This window comes from Gadus macrocephalus, chromosome 16 (assembly GCF_031168955.1).
Source record: "Gadus macrocephalus chromosome 16, ASM3116895v1".
Classification (NCBI taxonomy): Eukaryota; Metazoa; Chordata; class Actinopteri; order Gadiformes; family Gadidae; genus Gadus; species Gadus macrocephalus.
Genome location: NC_082397.1, coordinates 23,823,649 through 23,847,431, shown reverse-complemented (window position 1 = coordinate 23,847,431; position 23,783 = coordinate 23,823,649). Strand labels below are relative to the sequence as shown.

Sequence of the window (23,783 nt, the reverse complement as noted above, 5' to 3'; positions counted from 1 at the left end):
TGTTATAGTGTATCACAGCACAACCTAGCCGCCTGGCATGCATACCCAATCGAATTCCACACACTTTTGCGTCACCGTATGCACGCAGATTTCCTCCCGAAAACGCTCGTCTAAACGCAGAATAAAAAGTGAAGACGCGACGCCACTTTTGCGTCTTCTGTTCAGACCGTCATCGTGTAAACGTAGCCTAAGTTCCCAGTACAAAAAAAAAGAAACAGGTAGGCTATAATGTAATCCTGCCTAATTAGTGATGTTTGGCTAATTAGCGACTTGCAGCTTAGCTCACCTGTCTTCCATCTTGTCCCACGTTGGTCTGGCCTCTCACCACTGTCCTGATGTTGTCATCTAGACGTCTACAAAGTTCAAAATAAAAAGAATATCACACAACATACCGTCTAAAATACCAGATCCAGGCAAGGATAATAATCAGGGATAAAGACTCACCGAATTTTGAGACGAATTTTGTTCACTACATCGTCAATATTAGCAAGTGACTGTGGAGAGATAGATAGATGATTATCAGCAAAATAACGCAGACAGAGGTACGTGAGCTTTCCTCTTAAATCTGCCCCAAGAGCTTGGAGACACCCTACCCAGGGCCGTCGATAAGGGGTGAAAGGTGATGACGATTCAGGGGGCCCACAGCTCAGGGGGGGCCCACAAAAAAAAAAAAAAAGAAAAAAAAAAAGAAATTTTATTTTAAATTATTATGTTATCACCAGCCCATAGTACTACCATAGTACCCCCCCCCCCGTCAACAATTCAATTCAGCGCAGGGGGGCCCATCAGTAAATCTTGTCTAGGGGCCCAGGAATTGTAGCAACGGCCCTGCCAAGGTGGTCTATCAAACTGTTAAGAGATATTACCAAATCCTACAGAAGCACATATGACTATACATTACATTTATATTTAGCTGACGCTTTTATCCAAAGCAACTTACACCCATTCATTCACACATTCACACACCGACAGCGGAGCCAACCACGCAGGGCGACAGCCAGCTCGTCAGGAGCATTCAGGGTGAGGCGTCTTGCTCGGATCTAACTAGCGACCTTCATGTTACCAGCCAACCAGCTCTCCCTCCTGATCTACTGCTGCACCACTATAAAAATCATTACATTATTATTTCTTTGTTGTAATGAATGATGGAGAGGGCTAGGGCTGGACTGTATTGAAAATTGTTATATGATGATAACTATGAGGAATTACACAATATCATTACATTCTGGTCTGACTGAGGTTCAGCACATCGAAGTATGTCTATATATGTGTATTGAATTATTCCCACACATAATAATAATAATAACAATAGTCAAAAGGTTGAGAATCCTCGACAACTTTAACTCTGTCAGTAGGATGAAAGCAGCGCAAAGGAAAGCAGCGCCTCCTCGTGTTGGTCAGGCACGTCAGCATGTTTTAGTGAGCAGCAACAAGTTCATGAGCATTCAGTCTCTTTCAGTTCACGACATATCACAACGTTTAAAGTAATTAGAGGGACTTGTAAACCTGAACTACAAGAAAAAACCTGACATACATACCAGCATCAATTTATATCGCATGGCGATTAACCAATAGTTTTGAATATCATTAGATATCTGTTGCACACTATTATATCTAGGATTCAGCTATTGGCTAATGGGGAAAAACCTGCTACCAAAAACAACCAGGGCTGTGTTTGACTCACAGCTGAAAGGTAGTGGGTTGGATTCCGCAGAACCTTTAGTCATCCCTGAGCACATCGCCTCACCTGTCCACTGACTGCCTGCATGTCTTAATGAGGAGAAAGCTGAGTACTTTGGATAACGTGTCTATTAAATAGATAGTAAACAGTCAATTACTTGAAAGATTGTATATTGTAGTGGCGCTTTAGTAGTGATAGCAATAGTGAAATAGTAGTAGTAATAGTGTAGTACTAGACTATGACTACTAATACTACTACTTTAGACTAGTATTACTGTCTCATCTACTAAGTAGTAGTAGAGGCAGTACTTGTGTAGTAGTAGTATGGGAAGCAGTAGTAATAGTGTAGTAGTAGAAGTAATAGTGAAGTAGTAGTAGTAGCAGCAGCAGTAATAGCAGCAGAAGTAGTAGTAGTAGAAGCAGTAATAGCAACAGAAGTAGTAGTAGTAGAAGCAGTAGTAGTGATAGTAGCAAAAGCAGCAGCAGTAGTAGTAGAAGCAGTAGTAGTAGTCAGGTAAAATTTGAAGCACCACTACTATTAGGATTCTAGTAGTAGTAAAAGCATCAGCAGTAGTAGAGGAAGTATAATCAGTAGTAATAGTGTAGCAGTAGAAGTAGAGTCAGTAGTAATAGTGTAGTAGTAAAAAATTAATTTAACATATTACACCAATTCATAAATCATTACATTGGCTCCTTGTATGTCAGAAAATTGATTGATTTTTTTAAATAATGCTGCTAACCTATAAATCCCTACATGATTTGGGCCAAAGTAAGTATATAACGAATATGCTTCCACTACATAAGCCTTATAGACCACAAAAATCTTCTGAGACCAATTTTTTAATTATCCCCAGAGTAAACACGTAACAAAGCAGGATTTAGTTACTATGCACCAAATAGCTGCAATAAACTCCCTTAGGATTTAAGACTTGCCCCAACTCTGACCACTTTAAAACAGGACTGAAGACTTTTTATTTGCAATAGCTTTCTGGTAAATCTTAAATAAATTGCACTTTCTAGTCTGCCTCGTGCTATATAAATGAAGTGGCCTTGCCTTGCCTAGTAGTAGAAGTAGAGGCAGTAGTAATAGTGCAATATTAGTAGGTGTCTAATAAAAGTAGAAAAAGCAATTGTATTAGCATTCTAGTAGTAGTAGTAGTAGTAGTAGTAGCAGCAGTACTATAAGTCTTACCTGTTCGGTTGGGAACAGTGTATTAATATACTCCACAGCATTGAAGTCCGCCCTGTCCAGTGGGTCTTGGCTTGGGAAAACCTTTAAAAACAGAAACAGTTCAAAATGTTAGAGCACTGATAGAATATGTGATAAGACTGGTCTGATGTGTAACAGAAAAGGGACACCTTTAAATATGTGACATTTGACATCATCCGTGAATGACGTGATTGTGGTCTGTGGTTCTCGTCTAAAGTTCAAGTATGTGGTTCAAGTCTGTGGTTCTCTAGACTATTGTTCTAGACTATGGTTATAGTCTATGGTTCGAGTTAGGCCACCTGGTCAGTACTGGTGCTGGACACTACAACCACATAACGGTACAAGGAATGCTTGTACATTAATAAAGGCTTCGGTTCCTTTTTATAACAGCTTGTTGTGAGATGCCTGGATCCACTGGGAACACACATCAGACACCAGGTGAGATGGGTGGTGGACCTGAGGCTACACTGGGAACACATCAGACACCAGGTGAGATGGGTGGTGGACCTGAGGCTACACTGGGAACACATCAGACACCAGGTGAGAGGGGTGGTGGACCTGAGGCTACACTGGGAACACATTGGGAACACATCAGACACCAGGTGAGAGGTGTGGTGGACCTAAGGCTGCTCTGGTCACGTCACTACAAGGTGTTCATCTGACACACACACGGGTCGAAGATCACTCACTCACCTGTTCAATCGCTAATTGCACCTCAGGAGTAAGATGCAAAATAGCCTCAAGATCCTCGGCAAACTCTAATTCTTCCTCCTCCATCATCATCCTCAAAACAACACCAGACGGGTCGACATCCACTTCCTTATTCCCAGACTTCACGAAATAACGCGAGCGTAGGAACTCTCACGTGGGTTCGCAGACTGAACATGAAGTGCGATACCGCCGCCTGCTGGCCTCTTTAGGCAACGGAAACTCATTTAGAGAACAGAGAATTTGAGGAATATAATAATATGAAACATATAATGTATTATTATAATTTATTACACGGGTCTTTTCAACGTTCCGTTCATTTGCATGGGCACTTAACAACTTCCGGCGGTCAACTATTTTTGGATAATTCATTGGCAACGGATGAATGATGACCGCTGTCAAGGTAAACAAAAGGACTTTTTGCCTTTGGTGTCACTCCGCACGTAGTCCGGTAACTTGTCAATGTAATAAGCGGGATATGTATCAACCCAAGCGCTGTCGGTTGCTAAGCGACGACGTCAACGTCTTGGGCGGACTATTTCTCTGCTGATCAACACTATGAATGCTGGTAACAAATACATTGTAAATAAATTGTTTAGTTTTGAGAAGTAGCCGTGTAATAAGCGGGATAATGTATAGAACTTCGCCGGTCATTATCGAAAAATAAGCCCCTTCATGGCGAAGCAAGACACCTCCGCTGCGCGTCGCTGTCCTGTTCGCCCTGTCGGGGCTTATTTTCTCGATAATGACCGGCGTTCTATACATTATCCCTTACATATTATTATCATATAAAATAATCTGGATAATAATATAATAATTATATTACAAAAATAATATACAAATATAACATATATTTTTAAATATCGATATATATATGATTCTGTTTACTGATGTGAAGTTCATGATTCCGCCATTCTTTGGGCTCAACACTGAGCAATTATCAAAATCTTAGGAACAGGTAGCACAGGAACACTAGTTGCTTCGAATGACAATGATGTGTTACTCAAAACTTCAAAAGATACATAAACTGTGTGTGTGTGTGTGTGTGTGTGTGTGTGTGTGTGTGTGTGTGTGTGTGTGTGTGTGTGTGTGTGTGTGTGCCTGTGAATGTGTGTGTGTGCCTGTGAATGTGTGTGTGTGCCTGTGTGTGGGTGAGTGTGTGTATGTGTAAATGTGTGCATGTGATATTTTGTAGTCATTCATCCAGTTGGCTGTACAACAACAGCATGCAATAGCCTTTAATGATCTGTGGAAAACCCAAAAGTTAAGAAAGGAACTAGGGATGCAAACAAGATAGAAAGGTTCTCATGTATATTATATATATATGGAAAGGGATACTATAGATATTATATATAGATGGAAAGGTATTGATATTGATACTATATATATTATATATAGATGGAAAGGTATTGATATTGATACGATATATGGATGGAAATGTATTGATATTGATTCAATACATATTATATAATATATAGTATATTGAATCAACATCAATACATTTCCATCCATATATCATAATATAGTATTAATATCAATACCTTTCTATCTATAGATAATATATATAGATAGAATGGTATTGACATTGATACAATTCAATATATATCGATGGAAAAGTATTGATATTGATACAATATATATTACATATAGAAAGAAAGGTATTGATATTGATGTTGTCTATTATATATAGATGGAAAGGAATTGATATCAATTATAAAGGTATTGATATTAATAGGAAGGTATTAATATTGATATTATATAGGCTATATTATGTATAGATATAAATGTATTGATATTGATATTATATATAACGGTATTTATTTTAATATTATAAATATAGGTATTGATATTAATAGGAAGGTATTTATATTGATAGTATAGTATAGATAGATAGCTATTAGAATCAACCTGGAGCCTGTTTATTGGCGAAAGGAGAGTAAGAGATTGAACTAGGGAAGGTAGTAAAATGTACTGAAAAACGTTACAAAACACTAACATCAACAAAAAACAAACAAGCAGACATTATAATTTACCAAAGAACATTTATTATTTAATTCTCAAATATTTACAATGCGTGACTCAATCAAAATGTTGACGTTAGTGTACATGAGTGTGTTGGGAGCCCCATTATGAAGGGAAGGACTGAGGGCAGTCAGTAAATAGCAACAAAGAACCCCTTAATAATAATAATAATGGATTGAATTTATATAGCGCTTTTCTAGACACTCATCATGTGTGTGTTTGTGAATGTGTGTGTTCGCAGTTGTATAATTGCAGGAGGTCGCGTTTGTATCAATCTTTAAATATTTAACATTATTAAATATTAATATTAATATTTTAATACTAATTTTTTACAACAGTAACAATAACAGTCAGAGATCAGCGGCCATTTCAATTGGCAAGGTTATATTTATTGTTATCACACATTTGCAGTAACTCTTACATTAGGGAGGTATTTAGAAGATATAGGGAATGTCTTTGAAATTGTTTTTATCTGGCTGGCACAAATGATGCAACGCTGCACAAACATTTAGTGTTGAATTAAGGGAATATGTGAAACAACACCATTTTATTGACTAGAACATATAAAACACAAATACAACAAACCTCACTGGACCACCTTAACACTGTAACACAAAGTGAACCAACGTTAACAGTTGATACACTTCAAACGGGATTTCTGCAATTATAATACTCTCGTAACAACTGATTAGATTAGTTTTTCCCAATCGCCACTATTTTTCCCAAGTGGGTTTTCTGAGGGAACCTAACGCATCTTAGCAACACGCTATAAACAGCATGCCATGGTCTAAGCCAACAAGCTGTCTGGCTCAGGGGAAGGTTAGCATGCTGACATGTTATAGACCGCTGCAGACGGCCTCACTGGGTATTGGGCATCCTTTGACAACAGAGGAATCCGACATCTGTTTGTCTGGCAACATAGGTACGGCTCTATCAGCAGACTATTAGACGTCTACTTCTGTAATTTCCCTGGAATGTTTATATGTTTGTGTGTGCGGGTGTGTGTTTTGGGAAACACATTGTTAAATATTTGACATGAAATAATGGACATGGAATAAGTGTGTGTGTCTGTGCGTGTGTGTTTGTGTGTGTGCATGTGTTTATAATGGACATAAAATATGTGTAGTGTTCATGTGTTTATAATGGACAACAAACCGAATGTGTGTGTGTGTGTGTGTGTGTGTGTGTGTGTTTGCGTTTGCGTTTGTGTGTGTGTGTGTGTGTGTGTGTGTGTTCCTGTGTTTTTGTGAAATAAGGGACATCAAATAAGTGTGTATGTATGTGTGAGAGGTGTGTGAATGATTGTGCATGTGTGCATGCTTGTGTGAGTGAGGAAGTGTGTGTGTGTGTGTGTGTGTGTGTGTGTGTGTGTGTGTGTGTGTGTGTGTGTGTGTGTGTGTGTGTGTGTGTGTGTGTGTGTGTGTGTGTGTGTGCGTGTGGGTGTTTATGTATCAACGACTTGGATATAGACGGCCATTTTATAAACCTTAGCAATATGGTTTCCGTTAAACTTCGTCGGGGAGGGAATGAGAAGCTTGACCTTACTGTGTATACATAACCTCAAAGATACATCCTGTTGTACAACGGAGATAAAAATCCATTCACAGCAGTATGTTGTACACTCTCAATGAAGTCTTGAGGACGGCCAATACCACATTTACCTTACGTTATCTTCGCCATCTTCGTCTGTGTGTGTGTGTGTGTGTGTGTGTGTGTGTGTGTGTGTGTGTGTGTTTATGTCTAAGTGTTTTTGTGTGTGTGTGCGTGTGTGTGTGTGTGTGTGTGTGCGGGAGATGCACAGCAGTATGTTGTACACGCTCAATGAAGTCTTGAGGACGGCAAATACCACATTTACCTTACGTTATCTTCGCCAAAATGAGCTAGGCAAAGATAACACATGGTAAGCATAGATCAACTCATTCAACCTTAGCTAAGCTAAACTGAACTAAACTAAACTAACCTTAAGTACAGAAAGGCTACTGCCGTGCTTTGACCTGTCCTTCTGAGACGTAACTTCCTGATCCATAATTAAGCTCCTGTCCTCCCACATGGACAGGAGCTTAATTCCCCTGAAACAAAACAATGATTTGGTGCCTTTCAACCAATACTAAGATAAGGGAATGGATATGGGCGTCTTGGATGACATTATGTTCGCAAACAGCCCGACTATACTCCTTCAGTGTTAGATGTTGACAAGTCTCCAGGTCCTCATTAGTCATATACGGGTGCGTGGACCTTCTCCTCTGGCCCTCGTTACGGGCAGCTCATCTCCCAGCGTGCTGTTTCATTGGTCGAGCATAATTGCCTGGATCTGGTCTCCTCCAGCATGTTGACAGCAGGTCTTACGTCAGTCTCCATCTGTAGGCGGCTGTTTGTTCGAGCAACAGAATACTCCTGTGTTGAAGAAACCCGTTCTCTGTCTCACCCTCTCCCTCTCTCTCAGAGCCTTTCTATATTTATCATGTGTTACCCGGTCGCTGGTAACTCTGTGATTAACTGTTAATATTGATGAGCACATCACAGGACTGGAATTGCCTCACTGGCCTAATCAGTTTCCTCTGCCTGGCAAATCTGCCCGCTGGCTGTTTCACACACACTCACACACACGCATGCACGCACGCACACACACACACTTACAAACATGCATGTTCACACAAATGTACAAAAAGCATACACACTAGACATATATACACTATGCATTTGTGCACGCGCACACACACACACACACACACACACACACACACACACACACACACACACACACACACACACACACACACACACACACACACACATTACAGCAGTATTGCTAACTTTAATTTTAATGTTAAGTACTGATAGTACAAATATACTATGGTGTAGTACTGATAGTAAAGTGGCTTATGTTCAATGCACTCATAGATAGATATAGATGGAACTTTTGTTGTCATTGCACATGTTACAGAGCAACGAAATTACCAGTTACATTTAAATGTAAATGTTTATTTCATTTAAATCTTGCTGAGGAATAATGCTGTGCCCTCCCTGTTGTTTTATCCCAGCATACCTGAGACGTGGTTTCAGGAGTCTTTCTGTGAATATAACGCTGTGATACGCAGTCCCGTACCCCTTGTTCACGCTAAGTGGTAATCTTGGTTTGTGTGGAACAACAGAATGTCAGTGGTTGCCGGATTACTGGCTGCCTGCGACCCAGCGATAATGATATGTGCGTGGAGAACTGTCTTTCTGTATGGTGGTATTTGCGGTCTAAGTGTGTCGTTGTCTGCTTGTTGGGTGTTTGTATGGATAAGTGAGTGATTAAGAAAGACCTTTTCTATTTCCCCTGCTCTTTGCATGATTGCCTTTTGAGTGTCAAGCTTTTTAGTCACTGTCTGACAAAGAGCATTTCTTTTTTAAATCAGAGAGGATGATGAATGAAAGAGCCACACAGCAAGTCACGATAAAGAGCGCATGGAGGAAGGCCAGTGGGACAGAGAGAAGGGATAGGAGGGGAGCTAAATGAAATAATACAGAAAGAAAGAAAGAAGGAAAAATAAAGGAAGGACGATATCAAGCATGGAAGGCAGGAAGGCAGGAAGGAAGAACAGAAAGAAAGTGCTTAAAAAGCTAGGTAAGAGAGGAATAAATATTTTTGTTGATTATAATTACAGTTAATATTTTTTCTGTGGCTGTCCGCAGGGTGAGAAAGTTTGGACACTACATAAAAGCTAGAGCTCAATAATGCCAAGCCACAGAGAAGTAGACACTCTTAAAACAGAGTTTATTGTTATTCTATGTGGGAAACAAAAAAGAAAAACACCTACATAAAATAATTCAAAATTTAACAACTTGGGAAGTGCCTGTAGGAAATTCCTTTTAACAGAACAAACACTCCAGATTATACATACACACACAAACACACACGCACAAACACACGCACAAACACACACACACACACACACACACACACACACACACACACACACACACACACACACACACACACACACACACACACACACACACACACACAGCAGATAATACACACACACAAATATAATGATTGGTACTCATTAAATGCAGGGTTATTAGCCCTCAGAGCTAATTACAATGTTAGAGGCCTCAGGCTCGATAACAAGGTCAGATCCCCACTTCCTTCTCCTTGTTTCTGTTTTCCCTAATTTCCACCTCCTACATCTGATGTCCCTTACCTGCTAACCTTCCACTGTAGCACTCCTTGTTATCACCTTGAATCTCCTGCTCCTCGTACACCGGCCACCCCCTCCTTTTCTCCCCCCTCTCCCCCACAGCAGCTCTTCGTCTATCTTAGAGGATTTCTTTATGGTCTTCTATGAAATATTATGGTTTGTGTGGATTTATTGTACGATCTGTGGTTGAACAGTGGCAGTCATGTAGTCGTTCTTTGCCAGCTAAAACTGCTTCTGTGGCAGTCCTTATCGGTCAAAGTTTAGACAGCAAGAAATATCTCTCCCATTCGCTCACTCGCCCACGTACCCACACAGGCACACTCTCACTCACACACACACGCACGCACGCACACACACACACACACACACACACACGCCCACACATATAATTACACACACCCACACACACTGTGGATAGATAGAGGGAGGAGAAAGAGATGGAGAGAGGGAGAAATCACTTAGCTTCAGTATTTGACCTGATAATGTTTAGCACACACACACACACACACACACACACAACGGATAGAGAGAAAAAAAAGAGAGAGAGAGAGAGGGAGAGCGGGAGAGAGAGAGAGAGAGTCAGAGAGAGAGAGAGAGAAAGAGAGAAATCACTTAGTACCACTCTTTAACCTGATCAAGTTCAGCTGTAACCCATTTTGTTCTGCTCCGTCCAACTCTGCTGCAATCTATTGTACTCTGATTAAGTCTTGTTCTATTGTCTGCTGCTGTCCACTGCCTTGTTCCGCTTGATGCCGGGCTGGCCTTCATGTGATGTACCCTGGCCTTTAAGGTTACATGAAAGCCTTTGAACGTTGTTTAGGAATGTTGATCATTAGAATTGATCGTTGTTCCTTCATGATTATCTCCTCTCCTCCCTATCCCATTAGAGATCTCCCTCCTCTTCCAGTCAGCCGGGATCTCCACCTTCTCATCCTGACCATCGTGTTCTACACCTCCTCCAACATGTGTGACAGTCTTAAGTCCGCTTGTCTGTCTTCCCCCTGTCAGCCCATCTCCTCTCCCCCACACCCTGTCTGTCAGTTTGTCCCCAGGGGCCCTATGGGCTCTGAAAGAAACCCTTTCTGATAACAGACAATAAGGCCACCTAATCAAGCCCAAGGCAAAGAGAGAGAGAGAGAGACAAAAACAAGACAGACAGAGAGACTTGTGCAATAGCACCAGCGGCATTGTGAAGTTGTCAACCACAAGCGAAAGCATCTCTTCATTTCCAGTGAACCGCTAATCTGCTTTACCCTTGATGAGTAATTCTGAGGGAATTGAAACAATTCTCGCTGCCGTCTGATAATATCCTCGGCAGACTATTACCTTTTAAATGAAATGCCGCTGCAACCCTTGATATCTGACAATGCAGAGCTTTTGGGTTGCCAGTTGACAAAGTAAAACATTGAAGGGCAGATTCAGATTCAGAAGATCTTTATTAGGGGGCCGAGCAGCGAAGCTGCTTGGTCCCCTATTGTTTGTTTTTTCCCCCTCAAATTCTGTAAAAGTCGTACTGCAGCCTATACCGTAAGTCGAAAGCTCTTGAAATTGTCAGGTATGGTTACCAATAACCCCCACTACCCATAAACCCAAATTGTGGCATTGCACCCAAAGGTGGCACTATTGTAAAAAATCATGAATTAGGCTTATTTCTCCTCACCAGATTGACCTGGACTCAAAATTCTTTCAGAATATTAATCTCTAGAATCAGATGCATTTATAAAATGTTTACTTTTCCCACAAGTTCATATTAAAGCTAAACATGCTAAAAAAAGATTCACAGGCTACAGAAATAAACCAAAATCGCCACATAAAATCTTTAGACAAAGCCTCACAAAAAACATCGAACAGAATTTGTTTTTTTAGTTCCATTTGAGAAATATTTGTCATGGTCTGTCTGTTTCCTTGTCTTGGTTTGGTGTGTTTCCTGTTTTACTTTAGTATCTCTGGCTGTTTCCCAAAGTGAAGGCTGCAGCCTTGCTAGGACGCGTCCTTGCTAGTCGCGTCCTATGGAGATGAGATTAGAGTGCTAGATCGAGTGCTTCCTAGCGTTTGTAACGTCGGACTTTGGGAACGACTTGGTAGTGTGGAAGCGCTTCCGCTTCCGCTTTTTAATACTGCGTGTCCGCTTGTAAACACATGTGCGCTTATGAATAAAACATGGCAGCAATCAAGCTGATCGATATTTATTTGACTTTTGTCTGTTATGAATGCGGTCATGTCTCCTTCGCATGGAGCCTCTTTGGGGAAGTCACAAAAGCTTTGTTGTGGTTGATCGAATTGTCTTTATTAAAAGGAAAATCCATTCAATTTTTATAAAACTAAGTGAAATTGTCTGAGAACTTAATTCATGCATCACATTTACAGTACGGTTGATTACTATTATGCAGGGGGGAAAAGACAAAGAAAGAGATGATAAACGTGTATTTATTTGGATATATTATTTAACTGATCTGATTCATTCATTCATATATGCCTACAATCTACCAGTGCTTTGAACACATAAGTATATCATTCAGTATAGATTCAACACAAACATAATAGGTATACATAAATAATGTAATCTTGTGAGCGAGTAAATTTACATTGGTGACAGTGGTGTTTAACACCAGCTACGTCCATGCAAAATATAGCAACGTATCATTAAGTTGCAAAAACGTTTGAAAAGTGGCACAGGTCTTTAGGCTTGATTATTTGCATTAACATGATGAATCTATAAAAAGCAATACGGCACAAAATATTTCTGAAAACTAATATAACTTCACTTCGTTTGAACGTGTACTGCTCTGCCATTTTCAAGAACCCACCCAGTGAACGCAGAGGATTGTGGGTAGTTTTGGCTCGTCTAGGATGCAGCGATGCATCCTTGAAAAATCTCGGAATTCTCAAAAACAAAGGACGCAAAAATGGCGCGGCTTTCGAGTGTCCTCAACATAGAGTGGCGAAGTCACGCCCCTTCCGGTAGGGCTCATGGGACCTATGAGATCGAAAAATATGAATGGGTGTCAATGGAGAGAAAATAATTATTTTCTGGTCCCGGTCTTTATATGCCCTGGATTACACATATGTTGTTTGTGGATTTAAAGGATAATTTTTCATGCAAAGAGTTTGACCGTTTATTGTGCAATTGTTCAGATAAAGGCTGTAGAGAAAACACAACGAGAAAGACTACACGGCTCGTATGTGACGTCACGCGCCCTGCGACTGGCGTGGAGAAGACCGACAATCTTCCCATCGGCATAACTGAAACTCTGCACGTGCCCCGATTTATAATGGTTTTCACCTCTTTCGATGCTTTTATCCTCCCCTTGGAAAAAGCGGTGAAGTGGGGCAGAGAGATCGCCATCTCTGTGCCGAGTTCCAAGGGCGGGTGTGGTGACGTATATCATATGCGTCTAGAGCAGCGAAGAGCTGTAGTTCACAAAGCGGCCTCACATAAAACCTAAAATTATCAAACTTCTTCACGAACATTTTTAGTTTTCTTTGCATGAAAAATTATCATTTAAATCCACAAACAACATATGTGTAATCCAGGGCATATAAAGACTGGGACCAGAAAATAATTATTTTCTCTCCATTGACACCCATTCATATTTTTCGATCTCATAGGTCCCATGAGCCCTACCGGAAGGGGCGTGACTTCGCCACTCTATTGGAACAACACAGTCTCACTCCGAGAACGTCAAATACCGACTGTTGGCAAAGGCCCTTTAGCGTCGGTGACTGACGGGAAAGGTACCCTTTTTATTCGGTCGGTGACGGTAAAGGTACCCTTCGGCGTCTTCTGCATACGGAATGGGGGGTGCCTCACTACGTCTCTAATAGACGATGTGAGCATCTTTCCTATTGGATAGTTTTTTAGGATATTCTTCTGTGAAAATGGCGGACATACTTTTTATCCTGGGTGGAAAATATGATATTTTAGAATAGTTACACCATTAAAAGTGTTTATGTAAACATTTTTAGCGAGAAATGTGCATTTTACTTTCATAATCGTCGTTCGGCGAATGTGAAGGATGTTTGGTTTGATAGATATGACGAAGAATATTTCATCGGGCGATAATGGCCGGCGTACAGGCATCCCGGGCTCACGAAAATAGGTGACACTGTCACGTTATTTAATCTATTGAAACGTGATCAGGTACACGTATTTTCTAAATGTTCGTGTCAAAAAGCAAAATTTTCAAACTCATGCATATCAATTGGAAGTATTTGTCGTGATTTGTCACTAAGCACGACTTCCATCTAAGGTTCTGTCCGGGAGCTTTCTCCCTATTGTCCCTTAAGGAGCTCCGTACAGAACATTTATTGTTAAAAATTGTCTGTGATAACTAAGAATATGACAGCTTTTCCAGTCTCACCAATATGCGCACAGATCGCACGGTTTGACACTTTCAAGATGCGTGCAGTAGCCTACATACGCCAAATGACCATTTCGTGTGCATACGATACGCAAAACCCAGCATTAACTACTGTGGAGGGCGGATACGTCCATTTCGCGTGCATATGTGCATATGATACGAAAAACCCAGCATTAACTGAATGGGAGATGCAATATTTTAGGACAGATTCACCCTTTAACGTGTTTCTAATGACATTTCTAGCGAGAAATGTACTTTTCCCTTGAATAATCCTCAGTCAGTGAATGTGTATGATCTTTATTAATCTTTATTATCTGAATGGGAAATGCAGCTCACGTGTTTCCTGCTTTTGTGTTATTAAACCGTTACTTTATGTAACTTTTAATGATATCATCTTGTTAGAAACACGTACGTTTTCGTGAACACTGGATTACGTCGCATTTCAACATAAAATAGCGTGTTATACACACACACACACACACACACACACACACACACACACACACACACACACACTGCATTTCGCTGCCAAATAAATAAATACTAAGGCAGAATAAAGAATAAATTAATTCATTATCATTCAACTTCAACATGCGTTATTACAGTATAGTGGTGGAGGGATGACGTGTGTTGGCCAACCCGGAAGTGAGCGTCGCCCTGGGTTCCCTTGACAAAAAGCCAACGGGTTTTTCCATTTGATTTTGGATTATTGCAGAAAAATTAGCATCTTTGAAGCACCTCCTCAAAAACTGAAAATAAATAAAAATAACTGTGCTCCAAAGAAAGAAATGTAAACCAATGCATTCCGAATGATAGTGTTTCTCCGATTTTTCCATGCTACACAGAACGAAATGTAAACCCATGCAAATAAAGACTTCATGGTCATAATCATTTAAATATCATTAATCTCCTGAGGGTGGTATTCTATTTTTTTCAACGGGGCTGAATCCAGTCACTTGACCGTCATGGTTGCTATGGTGGTTGCTATCCACCAGCCCCTCTAATCCTTACATGGCTCTAAAAACCACGCGGCAAATGAGCTGCCGTAATTTGTGTTGTTTTTGTCGTAAACTAGTGTCCGATGGTTAAAAAATAGACGGATATTCCAAGGTATCCTTAAAAGGCAGCTTGGATGTTTTTATTTTCTGCAGTTTAGACTTCTTCTATAACCTATTTTTGAAAGCAAAACACCAAGCTCATTGATTTAACGAGGCAGGGTTATTTGTTTTATTTATTAAATAAATATTTATGAGAGGTCATTCCTTCTCCTGAGTTTTCTTCCTATTTATGTCTAGTGTACAACCCTACTGTCCACAAGCATCACCCCCCCCTCCCCATATGGATTTGGAGAATTGTTGCCACGTCCCAGTGGTGGAGGTATCATATATATGAAAGAGGGCATTCAATTATACTACAATGATCAATTAGGAGGCCGAAGCCCTAAAGGAAGTGATGCAATAGGTGACTGGGTCGACGACATTTAAGTAAGCTTTACTTTGAGGTCTCTTATATATCAAAGGGGGTCTCAAAGGACGCATACGCTTCAACCTGTGGCTCCGGTCCTACAGGAAATGACTCAGCAAGTGCTCCATCTCGTTGCACCTGCACCCAGCGGCTCGCTTGCAAGATTTTGGCCTGAAGTTATTCCCAGACCTACACCGTAGCCATCCAACCTGCATATCTGAGAATCAGGCCTCTCTTTAATAATGACAAAATGTATGAGAGAAATACACATTAACTTTTGACTCATAAGCGGCGTGGTGCCGGCTCCTTTTGACCTTTTGACCCCAGACTTCTGGGGGAATAGCTGAATCAATTCATTAGTCAATCAAAAGCATGTAAATATCTTCCCGGTGACGTAAGAGGGAGAACAAGGTGTCCTTCAACATCTACGCTTCCAGGCGATTGCAACGGTGCCACACATGAGCATATTCGAACATGTTTAATGGTAGTAATTAGCTGTCGAAATTGGAGGCCTTAATCAATAATGAGCAGCTATTGATTTGCTTCCCGATAGAAATTTGTGACAAATGACATGTTATTTAGCCTCTACACGTTGAGTTGAGTCCAATGACACCAAGCATGACACTCTAGAAAATGGTAACATGTATTTTACATGGTACACCTAGGTCTAGGACATGATCTCGGTGTAGCAAGAGGGCGAGCTTGATCTCATTGGACTCAGCTTAACGTGTAGATGCTAAATAACATGTAATTTGTCAAAAATCTCCATCGGGAAGCAAATCTATAGCTGGTCATTATTGATAAAGGCCTCCAAAATCGACAGCTAATTACTACCCCGAAACATATTCAAATATGATCATGTGTGGCACTGTTGCAATCGCCTCGAAACGTAGATGTCAAAGGACACCTTGTTTGCCCCGTTACGTCACCGGGAAGATATTTACATGCTTTTGATTGACTAATGAATTGATTCAGCTATTCCCCCAGAAGTCTGGGGTCAAAAGGTCAAAAGGAGCCGGCACCACGCCGCTTATGAGTCAAAAGTTAATGTGTATTTCTCTCATACATTTTGTCATTATTAAAGAGAGGCCTGATTCTCAGATATGCAGGTTGGATGGCTACGGTGTAGGTCTGGGAATAACTTCAGGCCAAAATCTTGCAAGCGAGCCGCTGGGTGCAGGTGCAACGAGATGGAGCACTTGCTGAGTCATTTCCTGTAGGACCGGAGCCACAGGTTGAAGCGTATGCGTCCTTTGAGACCCCCTTTGATATATAAGAGACCTCAAAGTAAAGCTTACTTAAATGTCGTCGACCCAGTCACCTATTGCATCACTTCCTTTAGGGCTTCGGCCTCCTAATTGATCATTGTAGTATAATTGAATGCCCTCTTTCATATATATGATACCTCCACCACTGGGACGTGGCAACAATTCTCCAAATCCATATGGGGAGGGGGGGGTGATGCTTGTGGACAGTAGGGTTGTACACTAGACATAAATAGGAAGAAAACTCAGGAGAAGGAATGACCTCTCATAAATATTTATTTAATAAATAAAACAAATAACCCTGCCTCGTTAAATCAATGAGCTTGGTGTTTTGCTTTCAAAAATAGGTTATAGAAGAAGTCTAAACTGCAGAAAATAAAAACATCCAAGCTGCCTTTTAAGGATACCTTGGAATATCCGTCTATTTTTTAACCATCGGACACTAGTTTACGACAAAAACAACACAAATTACGGCAGCTCATTTGCCGCGTGGTTTTTAGAGCCATGTAAGGATTAGAGGGGCTGGTGGATAGCAACCACCATAGCAACCATGACGGTCAAGTGACTGGATTCAGCCCCGTTGAAAAAAATAGAATACCACCCTCAGGAGATTAATGATATTTAAATGATTATGACCATGAAGTCTTTATTTGCATGGGTTTACATTTCGTTCTGTGTAGCATGGAAAAATCGGAGAAACACTATCATTCGGAATGCATTGGTTTACATTTCTTTCTTTGGAGCACAGTTATTTTTATTTATTTTCAGTTTTTGAGGAGGTGCTTCAAAGATGCTAATTTTTCTGCAATAATCCAAAATCAAATGGAAAAACCCGTTGGCTTTTTGTCAAGGGAACCCAGGGCGACGCTCACTTCCGGGTTGGCCAACACACGTCATCCCTCCACCACTATACTGTAATAACGCATGTTGAAGTTGAATGATAATGAATTAATTTATTCTTTATTCTGCCTTAGTATTTATTTATTTGGCAGCGAAATGCAGTGTGTGTGTGTGTGTGTGTGTGTGTGTGTGTGTGTGTGTGTGTGTGTGTGTGTGTGTGTGTGTGTGTGTGTGTGTGTGTGTGTGTGTGTGTGTATAACACGCTATTTTATGTTGAAATGCGACGTAATCCAGTGTTCACGAAAACGTACGTGTTTCTAACAAGATGATATCATTAAAAGTTACATAAAGTAACGGTTTAATAACACAAAAGCAGGAAACACGTGAGCTGCATTTCCCATTCAGATAATAAAGATTAATAAAGATCATACACATTCACTGACTGAGGATTATTCAAGGGAAAAGTACATTTCTCGCTAGAAATGTCATTAGAAACACGTTAAAGGGTGAATCTGTCCTAAAATATTGCATCTCCCATTCAGTTAATGCTGGGTTTTTCGTATCATATGCACATATGCACGCGAAATGGACGTATCCGCCCTCCACAGTAGTTAATGCTGGGTTTTGCGTATCGTATGCACACGAAATGGTCATTTGGCGTATGTAGGCTACTGCACGCATCTTGAAAGTGTCAAACCGTGCGATCTGTGCGCATATTGGTGAGACTGGAAAAGCTGTCATATTCTTAGTTATCACAGACAATTTTTAACAATAAATGTTCTGTACGGAGCTCCTTAAGGGACAATAGGGAGAAAGCTCCCGGACAGAACCTTAGATGGAAGTCGTGCTTAGTGACAAATCACGACAAATACTTCCAATTGATATGCATGAGTTTGAAAATTTTGCTTTTTGACACGAACATTTAGAAAATACGTGTACCTGATCACGTTTCAATAGATTAAATAACGTGACAGTGTCACCTATTTTCGTGAGCCCGGGATGCCTGTACGCCGGCCATTATCGCCCGATGAAATATTCTTCGTCATATCTATCAAACCAAACATCCTTCACATTCGCCGAACGACGATTATGAAAGTAAAATGCACATTTCTCGCTAAAAATGTTTACATAAACACTTTTAATGGTGTAACTATTCTAAAATATCATATTTTCCACCCAGGATAAAAAGTATGTCCGCCATTTTCACAGAAGAATATCCTAAAAAACTATCCAATAGGAAAGATGCTCACATCGTCTATTAGAGACGTAGTGAGGCACCCCCCATTCCGTATGCAGAAGACGCCGAAGGGTACCTTTACCGTCACCGACCGAATAAAAAGGGTACCTTTCCCGTCAGTCACCGACGCTAAAGGGCCTTTGCCAACAGTCGGTATTTGACGTTCTCGGAGTGAGACTGTGTTGATTGGAACAGTGCTTGTCGGCGTTCTATGACGTAGCGTCCTTAAAAGGGCGGCCGTTGAGCATGCTTCCTTGACATTGGGAAACAGCCTCTGTCTTGTTTCCCCCATATCCTGTCAAGTTTCCCTCCTGTGTGATTACTGCTCCCTCCCCTAATGGGTTCCAGCTGTTACTCGTTGCGTGCCCTGTGTTGCGTGCCCAGTATTTAAGCCCTTGTCTTTCCTTTGTTCCTTGTCGGATCATTTTAGTTCGTGGTGAGTTGTGTCCTGTGTGTTACCTGTGTTCCCGGTGTTCCCTGTCCTTGCCTTTTGCGTTAATAAATGATTTTATTGTACTGTCTGCTATTGGGTCCTACCTGCCTGCCTGCCACCCGCTAACCATAACAATATTGGCCAATAAAGCCCATTTTTCTTATATGACCATTTTGTTATTGTATTAAAATACATACAACTATAAATATGAACTAGACTTATTAGATTGACGTGGACTCAAAAGTCTTTCATCATATTAATCTCTAAAATTAGATGTATCTTTTTCACCCTGGTCTTCTGCTCTAAAAATATTTGCTTTTCCCTTAATTTCATAGAAAAGCCAAACGTCCACAGACTCAACCCATTTTGCCTATATTACCATTTTATTATTGCATAACTACCATACGGCTATCATTAGGTGATTACCATTAACAGTGCAGATTTTCAGATTCAAGATTCAAGATGCTTTATTTATCCTGAGGGAAATTACTGTTCAAGGATCTGTACTATTTTAAGAAAGCCCTTAATTCTCTTGTGAAATGTGCTTGCTTAGGTTTCTTGATGTTGTGTGCCTATCAATCAACATTCTCACATTTTCTATTTTCGCAGCAAGCACACATAACGGTACAAACCATGCCATAAAAGTATTTCTATCTAAAACCATACAACGTAAGTCAAAACTAATATAAGAATGTGTACAGATAATATGCAATGACTACGACAAAACAATGTGAGAGAATGAAGACATGGTAATTTATTAATTTATAACACAACAGATCCCTCAGGGACCCCAGTAGTGAGACTAGAAGGTGAGTCTCACTCCTGGGGATAGGGATAAAGTGAGCAGAACCCTGTGTGACCCCAGTAGTGAGACTAGATGGTGAGTCTCACTACTGGGGTTAGGGATAAAGTGAACAGAACCCTGTGTGACCCCAGTATTGAGACTAGAAGGTGAGTCTCGCTCCTGGGGTTAGGGATAAAGAAGTCACGACCCTTAGAGACCCCAGGAGTGAGACTAGAAGGTGAGCCTGGGGTTTAAAGTGAACAGAACTCTGAGGGATCCCAGGAGTGAGACTAGGTGAGTCTCACTCCTAGGGTTAGGGTTTACAAGGGCATGTGGTATAAAATAGTTCCTGGCCACCAGTAGCATTGCTTTTCCTTTTTTCTGATAAAGAGAAAGCAGTCTATCAGATGATACGTTGTCCTGTCTAGCTCCACAACAATATATTTATTTATACATAGATGTGCCTCAGGCATGACATTTGTGCTGCTGAGTAATTGATAGTGCAAGGCACAATGTTTGACTTGCTGCTAACATTGATCAATGTGCATGCCTTGGGGAACACAGGGTTAAATCTTCGTCATTTTTTAGTGGCAATGTCTGATGTCAATGTTCATTCAGCAATTAGCATCATTAGTTAATTAGGGAGGGAATATGTGGGAGTTTTGCTGCTGAACAATTGGTCACAGATTGACATTAACTAGGAGACTATATTCAACAATTGTGATTTTTCTTGATATCTCCCCATACACCAATAAACTCCCCATACCCTGGGTCAGTGACACACTTAGACATATTGTTTAGCCCACCGATGGATTAATGAGAAAACAACAAAAGGGTCATTGAATCAATTAATTTCTAATACAACATGTTCCGTTTTTTAACCCATCAAGCAAACAGAGAAACACAGATGCTTAAATTTGCATAACAAAATACCCCCCACTACTTCGTCTCGTCTCCACAGCTGTGTGTCTCCTTCACCTGACCCATGGGGGATTACGGGGCAAGACGAGATGTACAGAGACATACTCCCCCAGCCCGGTATCACACCTGTTTGTGAAATAGCTCTGTGAAATGAATCGATGGAACCTCCATATAAGACTGATGCTGAGGTGCAGCTAGATGGACACACAGTTCACAGCTACCATGTCTAACCGGGAGATCTGCGCTTCTCTACCGAGCCGTAGGAAAGCACAACATATAGAAAACAAACCTTCTTCTGAAGGACTGGTTGCCATAGCAACCGCCTGACAATTTTGAACATCACTTGTAACAATAGCTTGGATATTTACTTAAAGATCTCATGGCATGAAAATTTCACTTTCTGAGGTTTTCTAAAGGCAAGCCCACACAAGCCTTTTGTTGTGTGTAAAAAAGCTAAGACGCGCAATTTTGGAATTTTCCCCGTATGTCGTCATAAGGGGAGATGCCACCTACCCTTTCTCTGCCTTGCCAGCCCAGAGAATTTGGCCTGCCAATGAGACAATGAGCTACGACCGTGCGAGCGCCACATGTGTGTGTGTGTGTGATTACACACACTGTTACGCAAGTGTTGTACACTTCTTCGTTATTTGGATAACCGTTCTGCTGTTGGTGTTATGGCGCATAACACGTCGGTTCTTGTCTCTGGTACTTCCACAACGAGACTGTAGTTGTGGTTATCTCAGCCATGGTTGAGAAGGAATTGGGGGAAAGGAACTTTGGCTTTGACTCCCTGAAGTACATGAACCACGACATGGCCATGTTATATCTTTGGTGCAGTTCCCCGCTTGAAAGCATGTTGGTAAAAAGATTGCTTTGTATTTTTTCTCAGGTACAAGTGTTGGCAAACCGCATTGTTATGAGGCTTGATGCTTGATGACCCAAGTCGGCTCGGCCTGCCTGCCCCGGTACAGCCACCACCCACATCCGAACTTGTGCGGGTACAAGTGTCACGAAGAAATCCAGAGAACCCTCAAGAAGATGTTACACAATAGAAACCATGAAGCATTTCTTTCAATATCCCAAATAAATATTTTTCTAACCAAAAAGTGTGTATTATTGAACAAATTAAAGGAAGGTGGGGCAAACATCTGTTATTTAAAAAAATTGAAACATTTCAAAACCATATACAATTATATTTATTTACAATGTTTATTTGCAGGTAAACGTAAATGTGTCCCTAATCTTCCAGACACAGCATCTGCCTATGACAACTCACCTGCGGGGACTAGCGACAGCATACCGTCTCGATCTCTGAATCCATTTCCCTGTAATTCCGTACACAAGTGATGTACTTGAGCAGATACATAAATGTACGATTGCTGCGCAAATTGTTCACGCTATCGTTATGTATTATGTTGGCCAACACTCTTACACTGATCGTTCTGATCAACAACCAAAGATAAAACAATTGTAATCTAGGATATAACATCTCCCCGTCAACTATAAAAAATGATGGGATTATTGTAACACATAGGCCTACACCCTTTCAAAATATATAACCTTGTCTACTCTTTATGAAAACAAATGCACATGGCTAGCGTAGAAGTGGATGTCGTCAACGAGTTGTTACGACAGTGTTGTAAAATATCTCCTCCGAAGCTGTAGGGCAGGGGTTGGCCTCGGGGCGTTTTTTTTTTTCAGCCAGTAGGTGGCAGGCCAGAAGATTATCAAAGGCTAGCTCAAGGAATTGATTAATGAAAGTGGATCTGGAACTGCGACGCAGGCCCGTCAGCTGGCTTAGTCATATGCCTACCAAGCACTAAACAAGTGTATGCCCTAATCACCTAAATTGAATGCCTGATCACGTTATAAACAGCAAACGCGATTGTGATTATTGCATTAAAAAAGAAAAATAAGTTATTTCATAATGTAGCCGAGCGGGGGACATCCCGTTGGTATTTGAATGACTTTATTTGCTGATCTCCTCCCCCAATAACACTTAGTCCTAACCCTAAATATGAAGATAAAGTGAAAGGGTTGTGCAGTTGTCAGCCTGGTTCTCCAGCGGAGTCTGCCAGGTAAAAGTGTCCGTAGAAAGGGTCTCATTGTATGCAAAGGCCACACGTAAAGCCGCTCCTCCTTTCCTGTCGGCATATTTGGCAGTGTATATATATATATTTTTTTTTTCGCTGCACGGTCCGCGCGTTTGCACTGCCCAAGGTAAATTGCCTGCTGAAGCCCAATTTACCCTCCCGGACCCTACACACATTGGTGGTTTATTGGGTTACATTCTGATGCAAATGAGGTAGAGGTGTTGCTGCACTGTCTCCATAGAGACAACGCAGCGATATCATCATGAACACTTATTCTAACTGGAGAGAATGTTAAATCCGCGAGCTGCTGATCATGTGAGACAAGGTGATGCAGTCGTATTGAACAAAGACCTTGAGAGATGGTGCGTTCTACAAGAGAGACGCAGAGGAATTGTCCTTACGAGGCTTTTGTGGGGATAAAAAACAAGTGGTCAGCAAAATAAAGAATATGTTGGCGTTTTTGCACTTCTAAATAGTTAATCGCGTTTGTAGCCTACACTCAGACGTGAACTCATTCTTGCATGCGGGTGTCTTCATTCATAAAAAAAAAAAAATGTGGGAACATGCTAATTATTCTG

General features: G+C 40.9%; 1 protein-coding gene and 2 long non-coding RNA genes across 4 annotated transcripts in view; 2 read left to right on the top strand and 1 right to left on the bottom strand.

The window, feature by feature from the left end:
• The window catches only part of vps53 (VPS53 subunit of GARP complex), a 29,727-nt gene extending 25,985 nt beyond the window's left edge, over positions 1-3,742 (bottom strand). For both annotated transcript variants that reach the window (XM_060076312.1, XM_060076313.1), the window contains exons 1-4: positions 3,584-3,742; positions 2,873-2,953; positions 445-494; positions 287-353 (exon numbers count right to left, since the gene is read on the bottom strand). In XM_060076312.1, coding sequence (XP_059932295.1) covers positions 287-353; positions 445-494; positions 2,873-2,953; positions 3,584-3,673 — 288 coding nt within the window. In that variant the 5' untranslated portion in view covers positions 3,674-3,742. The remainder of the gene's footprint in view (positions 1-286; positions 354-444; positions 495-2,872; positions 2,954-3,583) is intronic.
• The window catches only part of LOC132475275 (uncharacterized), a 206,464-nt gene that overhangs the window by 102,617 nt on the left and 80,064 nt on the right, over positions 1-23,783 (top strand). The window lies entirely within an intron of this gene.
• LOC132475276 (uncharacterized) lies at positions 3,095-22,634 on the top strand. The gene is made up of 3 exons (XR_009529849.1): positions 3,095-3,192; positions 3,281-3,379; positions 22,002-22,634. It is a non-coding gene; the product is annotated as an uncharacterized LOC132475276 (long non-coding RNA).